Raw genomic sequence first — 13,417 nt, 5'->3', positions numbered from 1 at the left:
TACACAAGTTAGATTCAAATCAGAAAACCTAGTATTTGTTAGGAAAGTTAGTACATAGTAGACAGATGAGATTCTACCTTTTAATAAGTATTCTTTTAAAATGTTGTGCAGATATATTTCATTTAAAAGTAACAACAGTCTTCTTTCAATACTGGATTTAAGTCAAAATAGCTGTAATCTTTTTGGGTTAAAATAATTGAGCAGAATTATGCAAAAACAACTTCTCAGTTGATTAACAACAGTAGTTTTGGTCACTGCTATTTAAAAGGTATCCTTTCTACCATCTATTTAAAAAACATATATAGTAATTAAGCCTCTAATACAAGATAAGGCAGGTAATTGCCAAGATTTAAGTAGGTAACTCAACCAAAAAAAAAAAGCAGACTGGAAAAGGAAAATAAACCAAGGTGTTTGGTCTTTTATTTTATGGAAACTTAATACCGAAGATAAAAACATGAAAAGCAGTGCCTAAGTTACAATGGAGGAAAAAAAAAAAAGTAGCCCTGCCCCAAGATAACACGCAATGGAGCTAATCTTTAAAAATGAGATTGGTGTGATTTACTTCATTAATGTCGTACTTCATTTGTTCTAAAGCCAAATGTTTAGCAAACCACTAAAGTAAAAATCAGCTCCATTCTCATAGCAGATATAAACGAGCACAACAAATTGTACAAGTTTGTGTCATCTTTAAAGTCTAATCTAGAAGTTTTCAAAGTATTCCAGGCCCTTTTTTCCCCCACCTCCATTAGAGAAATGGAATCTGTTTAAGAAAAGTTGCCAAGTTCAGCCAAAAAGCATTGGTGTATGTGTGTGTGTGTGTTACTTCTTCACTTTTCCTTTTTCTTTTTTTTACTGAAACTTTTACTGAACATGATAAATAATTTAGAGCACAGCATAACGTATCTCCCATTTTTGAAGTAGACTTCAATGGAAAATAATGCTATTACATTTTATTGTACTCCTTAAAAAATGGAAGTGGCAGCCTCCCTTCCAAAATGCCAGTGCCGTAGCAATTTAATTCGGGCCAAAAACTTGATATTCTCTAAATTTGGAATAGTTCCTAAACTCTACCATAGGAAACAGAGTGCTTGGGGCTTATAGCAGTAACAGGCAGGAAACTTGAGCTATAACACAGGTACTGGAGGTGCTGCTATGGGGTATACTTAGCCATGTCCTGTGCTAAGAATTGATGTTCATGCATCTTTAGACAGCTGTAATACTAAAAGTTATCAAAGTTTCCTTGAATGTGACATTCTGTCAAAACAATAGGAGAGAAGCATGGTGAAAGAAAACACACTGGGCAATCTTAAAGTAACATGCACTGCCCCACTGAGTTTATAGCAGTACTTAAATACAGTTGTTTGGGTTTAGAAACTACGCGTTTTCTGTCATTTACACTAACATAATTCAAAAAAGTATTTGTTAAATAGGAAACAACAAAACATTCATTAAAAAGCATTTCAAATTTCTGAGAACTGAGAGAAGTAATAAAAACATTTGAATTTTACATAATAATTTAACCATGCTTACTGATTTTTGAAAAGGAAAACATTTTCTTCACTGACATAAGCATGCAAATAGAACAGCGATTAAGAATGCACAACATTTAAAAGTTACATTTCTATTTCCAATGCAGTTGGCGAGAAAAATCCCACCAATGTACAAAGGAAACAAAAAGTCAAGACACTGATCTCATATGCTCAGAAGTTTGAGTGCATAAACTTTGCTTTAATTCCTTTTCAGCTAAAACCAGCTCAATCTTACTAATTCTTTTGAAAGCATTGAGCAGCAGGTGTGTTGGCATCCCAGGCAGAATCCTTCTGTTATTTTCTTAGACTGAGCCACTTCACATCCATCGCAAGTAATCAAAATTAAATGCAGGGTTAATTTAGAGCTTTTGCGTGCCAAAGAAACACTGGGAAGGTATAAAAGAAGCTGGTTGGTACCTGATGTGATCTGGCTTTTTCCTGTCATGTGAAAAAATGGGGGAGGATTAAAACATAAAGGAAAGGAGGAAGAGGAATGAAAAATGCAAAATGAGCAAAATAAGCAAAGAATTAGCATGATCTGAAAATACAGCAGAATTAAAAAGGAAAACATCTAATGCACCAACCCAAAACCTATGCAGAATACACTACATTTGGTAAAGGCTCTCTACCCACACATACATTTTATTCACACACACCTTTTTTTAATCTGAATTTCTAAGAACCAAAACGTTTTTAACTATTGTTCCGTAATAAATTCAACTGATTTTGTTTTCTTGTACATCCAGAAAAGTTGTGTACAATAAGATATCGTTTCAACAGATAAATATACAACCAAAAATGTCTCCATAACAACTGCTGTGAGACTTTACATTAAAGACTTAATAAAGATTTAATTTTCTTTCCAATGAAGTGTCTCATCTGAAATACAAACTTACAGTTTACATTTACAGTATAAAAAGGTTCCAAAATCTCCACCTCTTTCAAAACGAAGCACCATCAAATGACAATTAGCTCTCGTGGTTTACTTGGTAACCATTTGCTTGTCACGCCAGCAGAGTACAGAAATATCCCAAGACTAGGAAACTTGATGCAAATGTCCAAATTAATTGAAGTCTTTGGACAATTGAACCAAGTTACCAACTGCCTGAAAAAGAAACTATATCATCCTAGCAAGAAATTAATTTGGACTGGAAACAAGTTTTGATACATTAGAACAGCTTTGTCCTTCTTCAGAGGTCTGCATTATATGGTTTCAAGTTTTTTTTCTCCACAGCAACTGTACTTTTCCCACTAAAATCCACCACAGTATCCATGGATTCACATACCAAGACATGCACACAGAAGCATCACGCTATCTAAAATCATAATGATGTGTCCAAGCCAGGCAAAATTCATCGCACCACTTCCTTTTCTCATGTTTTTAATGCTGGCAAGTATGCACTAATGGTGATAAAAGCAATGATTTTTGACACATTTTCCTAATTTTGTTGTAAAGGAGCAGTTTGAAAGGCCTAGAACCATCAAAATACCAACTGACACCAACAGAAAGAAAAGAGAACCTACTGTATTACAACTGGCACTGCCATCAGCTGTTAGCAAGATTAGTGCCATCACCGTTGGTTCAGAATATCAGGTAACTCCTGTATTTCTTTCTAGATGAATTATTCTTGTTTCGTTTCAGCTGGTTGATTTTCCATCCCTCACTTTCCCCTCAAAGATGGGCATATAACGAAGAAGCAAGCTACCTACCTGACCAGAACACTGGAAGTATCTTGTCTGTATCAGGGGGCCTCAGATTTCAGCTCTGTATTCCTCATACAAAATACATCATTCTCTACATGTTTCCTCCTTCGGTATTTCACTGCACGTTTCTATGCACAGAACAGCTTAAAGCAATGACAGTCCTTTCTTTGGCTGGAAGTACGCTCTAGCCTCTACTATATGTCAAACTTCAGCCAGTATTATCTCCACACAGGTGAACTGCAATACTATGGAATTAAAGCATTCCATCAGGGGAAACAGGCAGTGGAAAGAGGCAATGACCACTTCAGTGCCTACAATGTAGCAAGCAACTACAAATGATTCAGAAATAAAAATAGGATAAAAAACTTCTGGTTTTAGTAAAACATGAAAAATGAAGCTAGATTCAGATAACAGTTATCGTCATTAAGCTCACTTATTTGATGTAATATAATAGTAATAAGTTTCACAATTAGTAATGGTTTGTGAATATATGAGGTACTAAATTAAAATGATTCATTCAATTTTTAAACCATGGATATAGATGGCTTGTCCACTGCTTAATTCTGACACATCCATCTAGCCTATCACAATTAGATAATTAGTTTGTCGCTGTTTTGAGAAATAGAAAAAATTACAGTCTGTCACAGCTTTGCCAGGGATAGAGTCAATTCTCTTTGTAGAGGCTTGTGTGATGCTGCATTTGGATTTTTTCTGAAAACAGTGGTGATAGCACAGATGTTTTCAGTTGTTTCTGATTCTCTCCCCCATCCCACCTGGGAAGAGCAAGTGAGCAGCTGTGTGGTACTTGGTGCCTGATGGGGTTAAACCACAACACCAGCAAGTATTAACTGTATGTGAGAAGTAGGCTAGCCCTGAGTCATTACTGAGCTGTTTACCTTGGCTCTCTAAAATGACTTATTGTTTGAATGTTTTGATTGAGTACCTTTGAAACACGTAAACTTCCACTATGACCTTCTTTCAGGACATCTTGATTTAATTACGACTTCCTTTGTGCCCATATTAAATTTTCAACAGACAAATTAGTTTTAATCAAAGCCTATACCCAATCATCTTAAAGAACAATACAGTTACAGTAATAGTAGGTATGAAGCCATGTCAAAAGAGAATTACCAGCTACCCTCCAACACTGCTGTCCTGCTTCCTTCTGTTACCTCCCCACAGAGCAAAGCCTTTATAATACACAGAAGAACCCAAAGCAAGAGTTAGGGTTTTGGCTTCAGTCACTTATCAAGACGCTGCAGTCAACCCCGCAAAGCACCTTGCAAAAAGGACTCCTTGAGCCTGATGAAAATTCGGTGAAGGCCAGCCTCCTGCCCTGCAACCGTGGAGTCTTCTCAAAGCGTGTTTACACTAACATTTTACTTCTGACCAGCAAAGTGCTCTTCAGTCATATCTACCAGTTTTCTCCCTTCACCGTTCTTTGATGCCTCACAGAACTCCAAACGCACTCAGACAGAACTAACCCAGAAGGTACATTACAATTACAGACAATCATACCACAGGACCAGACTAGAGGTAGTCCAAAGCAAAACCCCTTAGAGGAGCTGCATGCTACTTGCTCAGAAGTACAGCCTTAACATCAGTCTATGGATTTAGGTGAAACAACCCTAACTTGCTATGGACTTGTGCTGTTCCAAGATGGTCAAAGAATTATCGAACTGGAAGTGAGGTTGGAAGGGACCATTTATCTGAATACAGATTCTGGCCTTTGGAACACAAAAAACAGTAAAACAGATGCAATGCTGCAAAAATTGCAGAGTATAAGACAAGATCTATATCAAGACAAACTAACTTTAAAATTCAAGGGCTGTACCCAACTATATTGGAAATGCTCCAGAATACGTAATGTTTCCTTGAAAAAAGTGTACGCTATTAAAAAAGTGTACACTATTAGAAATGCAAAAGAAATCCTGTTCAGAAAGAAAAACGTTTAAACAATAGTAAAATAAACATTGTTAAAGAGACAAGACGGACAGTATATTTTGAATTCCCAACAGGACCATGAAAACTACTCAGCAGAAGTCACTGCACAGCACAGGAATTGTAAAGGATAACGATTTCATGCTTTCAGGAGAAATAACAGTACTTCAATCCTTCACTACATTTCCCTGCTTACAATAGCCATACAACTTCATTTTACATTGACACCTAACGCTTATTTTCCCAGCATATAGATTTACACAACATATTGTATACAATCATAAGAATTACTCTGTTTCAGCAAGAAAGTAAAGCCAAAATGCCATCACAGAGCCAAACTGTGCACAATAAAGCAAGCCTTCTATACACAGGACTTCAGTACGCTCTTGAAAAAGGCTTGCAAACAACTAGGACAGACAATAAAGAGAAGCAACCACGAAGTGCCATCCCTGCATCAATTCACAGAGCAGTCCAAGGGTTCTGTTGGAACTGTGGAATCGGGGGGTTGCACAGGTTATAAGTCAGGCCAGAATTTGGCATAACAAGCAGCATCTTATAAAGCCAATAAATAGAGATTCTGAGTAATTACCTGTTCCAAGTCTTGAAGGCATTGCTGGCTCGCTTAAATAGATAGCCTTCCATAACAATACCATTGGCTGCATCTACATTATATTCTAGTTTAGTATCATCACCGGAGTAATCCTAGTACAAAGGAACAAGACAAGAAAAAACAGATTGTAGTTTCAATTAGAAAGATCAAGTATTGGCCACATTAATGTCAAGAACAGTACTAGAGCAATAATCTTTTGCTTGCAACATTCACTAGTCATGCTATGACTCTCAGCCCCAACACTTCTTTAAAAAGTATTTTTAGGAGATCAGAGACAGGAGATTATTTTTATTTTGAGATCAGGAACTGCAAGACTGCATTATTTATTTTACTGTCTTTTCAAAGACTGCACAAGAACAAGGGAAGACAAGGACTGTCTCTGAATCAGAACGGCTGCATTTCAAAGAAGAGGTGCACACTTATCTAAACCCTAGAGAACAGGTTTAATCTTTCACACAATTTAGCTTCTAGGAAATGTTGAGGTTAAAAAAACATGACCATATAAAGTGTTACCATTTGATTAGTACCTAGCATTTATTGTGAATACATAATAAATGCTGACAGCTACTAAAAATCTATGACGAGCACTTTGTAATTATCATTTAATAAAATTTAAAATTTTTAATTTTTTTTTAAATTAAAAAAATAAAATTTAAAATACATTATTATGTAGGTAATTATCACCTATATTAAAAGCCCTTGTCTTGGTATATTTCCTGAGCTTTGCATAAGTAGCATGAGTGGGATTTCTCTTGTGTTGTGAGAGTTTTTCAAAGAGGTCCAAGTCGTCTCCTTCCTATCTGGACAGGCATTAAGTAGACATTCAAATGCATTAAACTTCCAATATCTCCCCCAAGTTCTGCACAAATGGAATTTAATAATGGGAGAAGAAATTGTGATTCTTCACATTCACAGAGTATTTGAAGACTATCAAGTCTTCGCATAGTCTTCACTTGATAGTATGAGACTATGAAGTCCAACAGAACCTTTTTACATTCCAGAGAAAAATACATAAAAGCATCTAAGCATCTAAGTCAAAGATTCAGAGAACAAAACCCACCAACTTTAAGTGGTGGAGCACTGCCAACAACAGACAGACAATGCTACCAGTGTATATACTGTCCTATAGATTTGGGATTTAAGCAAGCATCTCCAAAACTTATCTCTGTAGCAGATGAAAGAAAAGGACACCAGCAATTTCCAGCTGCACCCCGCCCTCCACATATTCAGACTTGCTTTCATTAAGACTGAACTTGCTGATCTGCAGCCAGAATCTAGCCATCTGCACACAAAGAATATTTCTTGCTCAGGTATTTGCAACCTCTATGGCAAATCATCTTGTGGATATTTCAAAGAAGAGGAAGAATAAAGTAGAAGAAAAGTGGCAATGGGCACTGCGTCAAAATTTAAAATGAACTGCAGCCTGGTGCCGAGGACTGTATACAGCCAGCCTTGTAGCATTTTCTTAAGCTCTGTCATCTAGACAAGTGAGCCAGATCAGAAATCAGAAGACAAGCAACAAATAAATACAATGCTATCCAAGTTATCCCTAAATTAAAGCAAATCAAGGTGCTGGCAGAGATGACAACATCCTAGTTATGTTTTCTTCTTCACAATCTGCAACAAAAATATGAAGCTAGAACTAGTAAAAGCAAAGTTTATTTTTAATCTAGTAACAAATAACTGCTAACAACAGCTTTACAATTTTTAGAAAGCTAACACTGCTCCACACGTCCAGCAAAGGTTGAGTAGACTAAGTAGTAAAACGTATGGCAATTATAATCTTAGAGCCAAATGTCACAGTACATTTTTTACATAGTATTACACAGCTTATAACATATACAAACATTCTCAAACCGTTCATAGCCCTTTCTTTTTTTCTCTTATACCCCCAAAATAAGAAGAACAGAAGAACCCCCTCCCCCCAAAAGCACAGATTTCTTATACATCCTGGTGTCTACTCTCACCTGAACCCCCAAATCAGAAATGAACTTACCAGCTCCCAAACATAATGAAACCTGCTAAAGATTTGCATCTTCCTGCCTCAATGTCGCCTGCAATTCCTTGTCTAGTGTAAGACAATATACACTCCCTCAGTCTTTTCTATCCAAACTACCACGTAATCACATTTTCCTTCACGTTTGGAAAACTTCTGCAGAAAATGCAATTGTCTTTTCCAATGAAGCTCCTTTAAGCTTTGAAGACACGTACAAGTATCACAGGAAAACTCCTTTGGATCATTTATCTCACAACCCTCTCAGCCTAAGTAGTCCAAACTAGTAAGCCTTCTTCATGAAGTGCGTTTAGTTTTTATTCTTAATTGCTTTCCTAAACGATTTGCACTTTTACAGAGCAGATAAAGACACAACAGTATGCAGACAAAAGTTTGATATTTTCCTAACTATGCATGGACTACCAGCTGGGGGGGCAGGGGGGTTGTTAAAGCTTCCATAAGCTTAATCCATAAAGCTTCGCTGAAGGTTGTAGTCAGGAAAAAAAGAATAGAACTGAACTTCATTATAATTAAAGGGATTAAAGCAGAAAAAGGAACTAGATAAGCTCTGTCTCATCTTAAAGTCTCTTATTTCATAATTAAAGAATAGGGAAAAGCAGTCACATTTAATTTATTTTTATCTTGGCTCATGGAAAAGTTTAATGAATCACAAAAAATAATCAGGGCCAGAGAGAAATACATCCTTATCTTTCCAGTATCCCACATAAGAGAATCACATGTTAATGAAACCAGTCACTTTAAGTGACTCAGAATTTTATATTCTTTAAGCAAACACACAGCTGATAAAGGCTAAGTTTTAAATATCATTTGTTTGCTAATTAGGGGCCAGTTAGAACTACAGTAGGCTCCACCTAATTAGCTAAAGAAATTAAATTAGTATTATGGAAGCTATATGGTAGTGAAATGTTACACATTTCATTCAGATTTGAAGTAATCAACATCTATGGCTTCTACTCTGATTAATTTTTGAAGGTTGGCCGACTACTCGAAGAAAAACATGCAGAACGGAATTATACAAGTGAAATATACAGTGTGTTTTTATGCCTTCTTTTTTTTCTTTTAAACAATGTCCACGAGGAATAGGAAATCAGATGGTAATAGAAAAAAATCCACATTTGCTATTAATCTGTAGGTCACAGTATAGTAGTCTCAAGAGCTTTCAGTGAACACATTCCTATAGAAACTTACCAATTTATCACATACACCAAGTCATTTCATAGCTTGCATGCTTTTTGTTTCTCTACAAATTTTCTTGTGACCAAAACATCACAAACCCTGCTTTTCAGGGGCAGATTCACTTCCGATATGAAGAATACTACTATGGCATAAAAGCCATTCAAGTCATTTGATCAGTAAATCACAGGGAGCGTATCAACATTCTAACTTGGAATTTGTATTCAAAGACATTATCTTTCTTTAAAGAAGCAGAATACAAAAAGATTTTAAAAGGGCAGTAAAGGGTAGAGAATGAATACCAAAGAAAAGAACAATCTGAAACGTTACTCCAGCTGTACATAGCACAACAGAAGACATTCACTGTGCAAAGCCCAGCTTAAATTCCATTCCCATCCCATAGGATAAGCAAACTGGAAGAGGAGTTGGTTAAGCTGAAGTTGAAAGCGCCTTGAGGAAGAGCTCAAAACAGCAACACACAAATCACACAGTTTGCAGTCCAAGACAAAGTGCAAAAAGTCAAGGTCATCACTGAACATACAAGTTCCTTGAAATACTAGCACGTGTCTTTTTTTGTGACAAGAATTTGCATTATTTCTCAACAGCAGTTTGGGTTTATGCTTGCTTTATGACTGTGGTAGCATCTGGTTTCCTATTACCTTGTTTACTCCAGATGTAAAAAGCTTTTGAATCATTCTTACTACAGCTGTTTCCTGAACAGTCTTTCAGAAACAGGGGTTTTGTTTTTTAAATTATAGTTATTTGAATACAACGAAAACTACTTCAAGTTTCAAGCAAATGTTTTTCCTGCATTATTTCCCTGTTTATTGAAAAAAATGTTAGCTCTATCACAAAAACAAAAAAGCCATAATGCTGCTTACAAGCATTTTTTAAATTATTTTGTAATTCAACATGTTACTTGAGTAACAGGCTGCATCAAACTGCTCATGAAACACAAGGTAAAGATCCCTATAACGAGGACATTTCTAGATCAATCCATACTATGTGTTGCTTCAGAAAAACAAGGAAAAGAAAAAGAGCATTTCTTACACTAAAAAAAAAAAAGCTCTTGCACAGTTGCTGAGTAAATAGAGCACAAGAATTAAAACAGAAATCAGACACCAATTATCTTCAACGAGAAAACAAAGTAATAGTGGTGACCAAACCCTTCCATGACTTTTACATTAGCCACTCTAACAGTCTAATTAAAAAGGATGATGATTATAAAGAAAAGTGTGATGGGTTATTTAATTAGTGCAATTATTCTGCATGCATATGCACATATATGCAAACACAGGTAGTGGGTGGGTAGGTGTGTGCACATGGGCACTTACCTATGGATTTCAGAAAAGGAACTGCTCTTTATCCACACAATGAAGAAAAGGCATCATTCTGAAGCATCAGATTAAAACTTCAGTACATTAAATGCATAAATACTCCATGGAATATTCAACTCAAGAAGCATAAGTTTCAGTAGCTATAAAACATGTAAGGATTTGGCACTGGAAGATTTGGGAACATATGCTTAAGGGGCAGCCAATAGAAAGAAACATGAAAAAGCATGAGAAGAGAACAGAAAACAAGGCTGCCATCCTGGTCAGGTTGACTGGATGACAAAATGTTGTAAAGAACAATATCCAAGGTCTACGGCAGTTCAAGATTCTGAACTTGGTGGCAAGGCTGGGAAAAGTAAGTAGGAAGAGACAAAAAAACAACCAGACAGTATGGTTTGAATAACAAACCAAAAAAAAAAAATATTTGAGGAGCGCTGAAAGGAATTTCCAAAAAGCATGCCCTCCAAAGCCTAGCTGTATTCTAGGCATTATCATCACAAAACACATTAGTAACTTGACTGACACGGACAAGAGACAACATTTAGCACTTGAAACACAGAACTTTAGAAAACAACATACAATACAACCTGAATATGCTGATTGTATTTTTGCAACAGCATAAAGTAGTCATTCAATTGAAATACAGAATATATCAATAATCTCATTATGATTGCTGTTTGTACAAGAAACCAAGAGAATTTATATATATATATATATATATACACACACACACACCCCAGATACACCTTATCAAGTCTCACACAGCTTAGTAGTTTCAATAGCTATTAATACTATTAGAAACAGTTTACCTGTAAAGCAGCCTTAGGCAGCATTTGAAGAAAAAAAGTGAACATCATTGGCAACAGCAATGACCATAATTCGTGGTAACAAGTTATTACTTCTACAGACAATTAAACATAATTGCCCACAACTAACTTCTTTCACCAAGTACTGCTGTTCTCTAACAGCAAAACCCCCACCTACTGCCCACTCCTAGAACTAGCCCTATTGAGCCAAAACAAATTCAAATTTGAACACAAACATTAACCTGAGTTCTTTCCCATTTCCCCTTAATATTGATTCCTACTAATGATACCTGAATTGAAATCTTAGCATGTTTTCATTCCTGAATTTACTCAGATTTCAATTACATTAGACTTTTTTTTTTTTTAAAGTATAACACCTGAATAGATACAGAATGTATTTGAATGAGAGTAAGAAGCATTCCATTACCTTCAAACTGGTATCTAATCCCTTTCAAAAGTACCTGCAGTATTAGCTCACTACCGGAGAGTTCTGTGGAAATATTTTTAACTTCTAGCATTATACCTGCAAAATTAATACTTATCTAGAGCTTATGAAACATCCAAACAACAGAAGTTATTCCCCCCACAACGTGAATTATCTACATTTTTCTCAATAAGCAAGAATAAGAAGTATTGTACATACAAATCTGTCCAAAACAGCAACTTAATCTTATCACTTTCATACTAGCATAAAGTTGAAGACCATACATTATACAGCCATTACAAAAGTTTACTTTGGCTCTTTATAAGCAATAGGTGCTGCCACACTCTACAAAGTGCTGTACTCATTTGGCACCGTCTGGGTAGAAAGTGATACATCAGACTGTATGACTGTGCAGCGTATATATGCATCTCTCCTACAGGTATACAGAAGGAAAAGATAGCAACTTTTACAACTATACTAATTCCAATCCTATCTTGGATTCAAGAGTTCTAATGAAACGTTTAAGGAACCCCATATAAATCTACTGTTCTATTTACATTTCAGTCAGAAATGAACATAATACCCTGTTCTGCAATATAAAAATGATTATCTGCAATCCCACCCTATGCTTAATAATGTCCAAGTCTAATTGTCTGTACTAAAGATAACATCGTTCACAGTTCCGATGCAGAGATGCACTGCTGGGGAGAGATGCGAGAGACAGGAAAATGTGTGTGCAGTCTACCCTTTACATTCTCTCAAGTACCTTTTGTTGAATAGTGGAGTGCTTTTGCTCCATATCTCTCTTCTCCTTTGCAGCATCTACAGCCAACTGATCCAGCTGTAAAGAGAAACAGAAAATTGGATCTTTAGATTTCAAAAGAAATTTGGCTCTGTAGATTTCATAATGCTGACAAAAAAAGAACACATTATGTCTAGACATTGCATGACTTGCTTTATTTGCATAGTAAAAAAAAATAAATCACTTCTCTGGTCACAAAGTGTTTACCTTTAATAACCACTGAAGCCTTGTTTAAAGCACTGCACTACCATCCTGAATTAACCTGTATGAAAGGTGTACGTTTCTTGTAAGCCTTAGGAGGAATGTTTCAAAGAACAGCATGGTGCCAAGCATATGCGACTTCTATACCGCATTGGTGCTCAGTCTCTGAAGAGAATGACTCATGCTTTAGCTGCTCTTGCTGGCTGACTGGCCTATGCAGCAGTGCTGGCATTAGCAGCAAAAACTAGGAAGAGCAAATGTATGATTTTTCCCCCTCCAGAAAAAGGAGGGAATTGCCCCAACCCGGCTTTTGCATTGATGGTTTCCATCAAGTCACCAGCAATATTTGAGCAGGATTGCTTGGGATCTTCGATACGACCCAACTGCTTCCAGTTTCAGAAATAATAATCTGATTTTGCAAACAGACTGTCACAATAGAGAGGATTTGATTAAAGTTATCTATCTTATCACAGACTTTGTAGGGATGCTACCAAAAATTTGCACATCCATGTCTATAATATCACCCTTTTTTTTCTTTTTGATACCATAGGGAGAATAAAAGGCAGAAAAATTAAGATACCCTGTTAGACTGTAAGTGTGTTTGTACAAAGTCTGATTTTTAACTAAGAAGTATGGTGAAATAGAGAAGCAGAGGCAGCTAGCTTCGTAGTTACATGAAACACTACAGAATCAGATCAGCTCCTCCTTTACCCAGTCTGTAAGGCACAAGTGCCATTATCCCCACTCATGGCATCCTACTGGAGAATGGCACAACTGCATTACCTAACACAGCTGTACAGCCCACAGCTTCACCTCACGTGTGAGGCAGACCTTGTTCTACTCCAGACCTAGAACCACGAGACTACGAACAACATGCAG

At 36.4% G+C, this 13,417-nt stretch overlaps 1 protein-coding gene across 4 annotated transcripts in view; it reads right to left on the bottom strand.

The window, feature by feature from the left end:
* ACAP2 (ArfGAP with coiled-coil, ankyrin repeat and PH domains 2) overlaps positions 1–13,417 on the bottom strand; it is a 65,444-nt gene that overhangs the window by 20,336 nt on the left and 31,691 nt on the right. For 2 of the 4 annotated variants that reach the window (XM_083849115.1, XM_083849117.1), the window contains exons 9-11: positions 12,302–12,376; positions 5,764–5,876; positions 1,947–1,967 (exon numbers count right to left, since the gene is read on the bottom strand). In XM_083849115.1, the coding sequence (XP_083705241.1) occupies positions 1,947–1,967; positions 5,764–5,876; positions 12,302–12,376 (209 nt within the window). The remainder of the gene's footprint in view (positions 1–1,946; positions 1,968–5,763; positions 5,877–12,301; positions 12,377–13,417) is intronic. The other 2 variants (XM_083849116.1, XM_083849118.1) reach the window with 1 other exon arrangement.

Source organism: Anser anser, assembly GCF_964211835.1.
Source record: "Anser anser genome assembly, chromosome: 9".
In the NCBI taxonomy this organism is placed as follows: domain Eukaryota; kingdom Metazoa; phylum Chordata; class Aves; order Anseriformes; family Anatidae; genus Anser; species Anser anser.
Note: the sequence above shows the minus strand (reverse complement) of the source record. Positions and strands in the feature narration are given on the sequence as shown.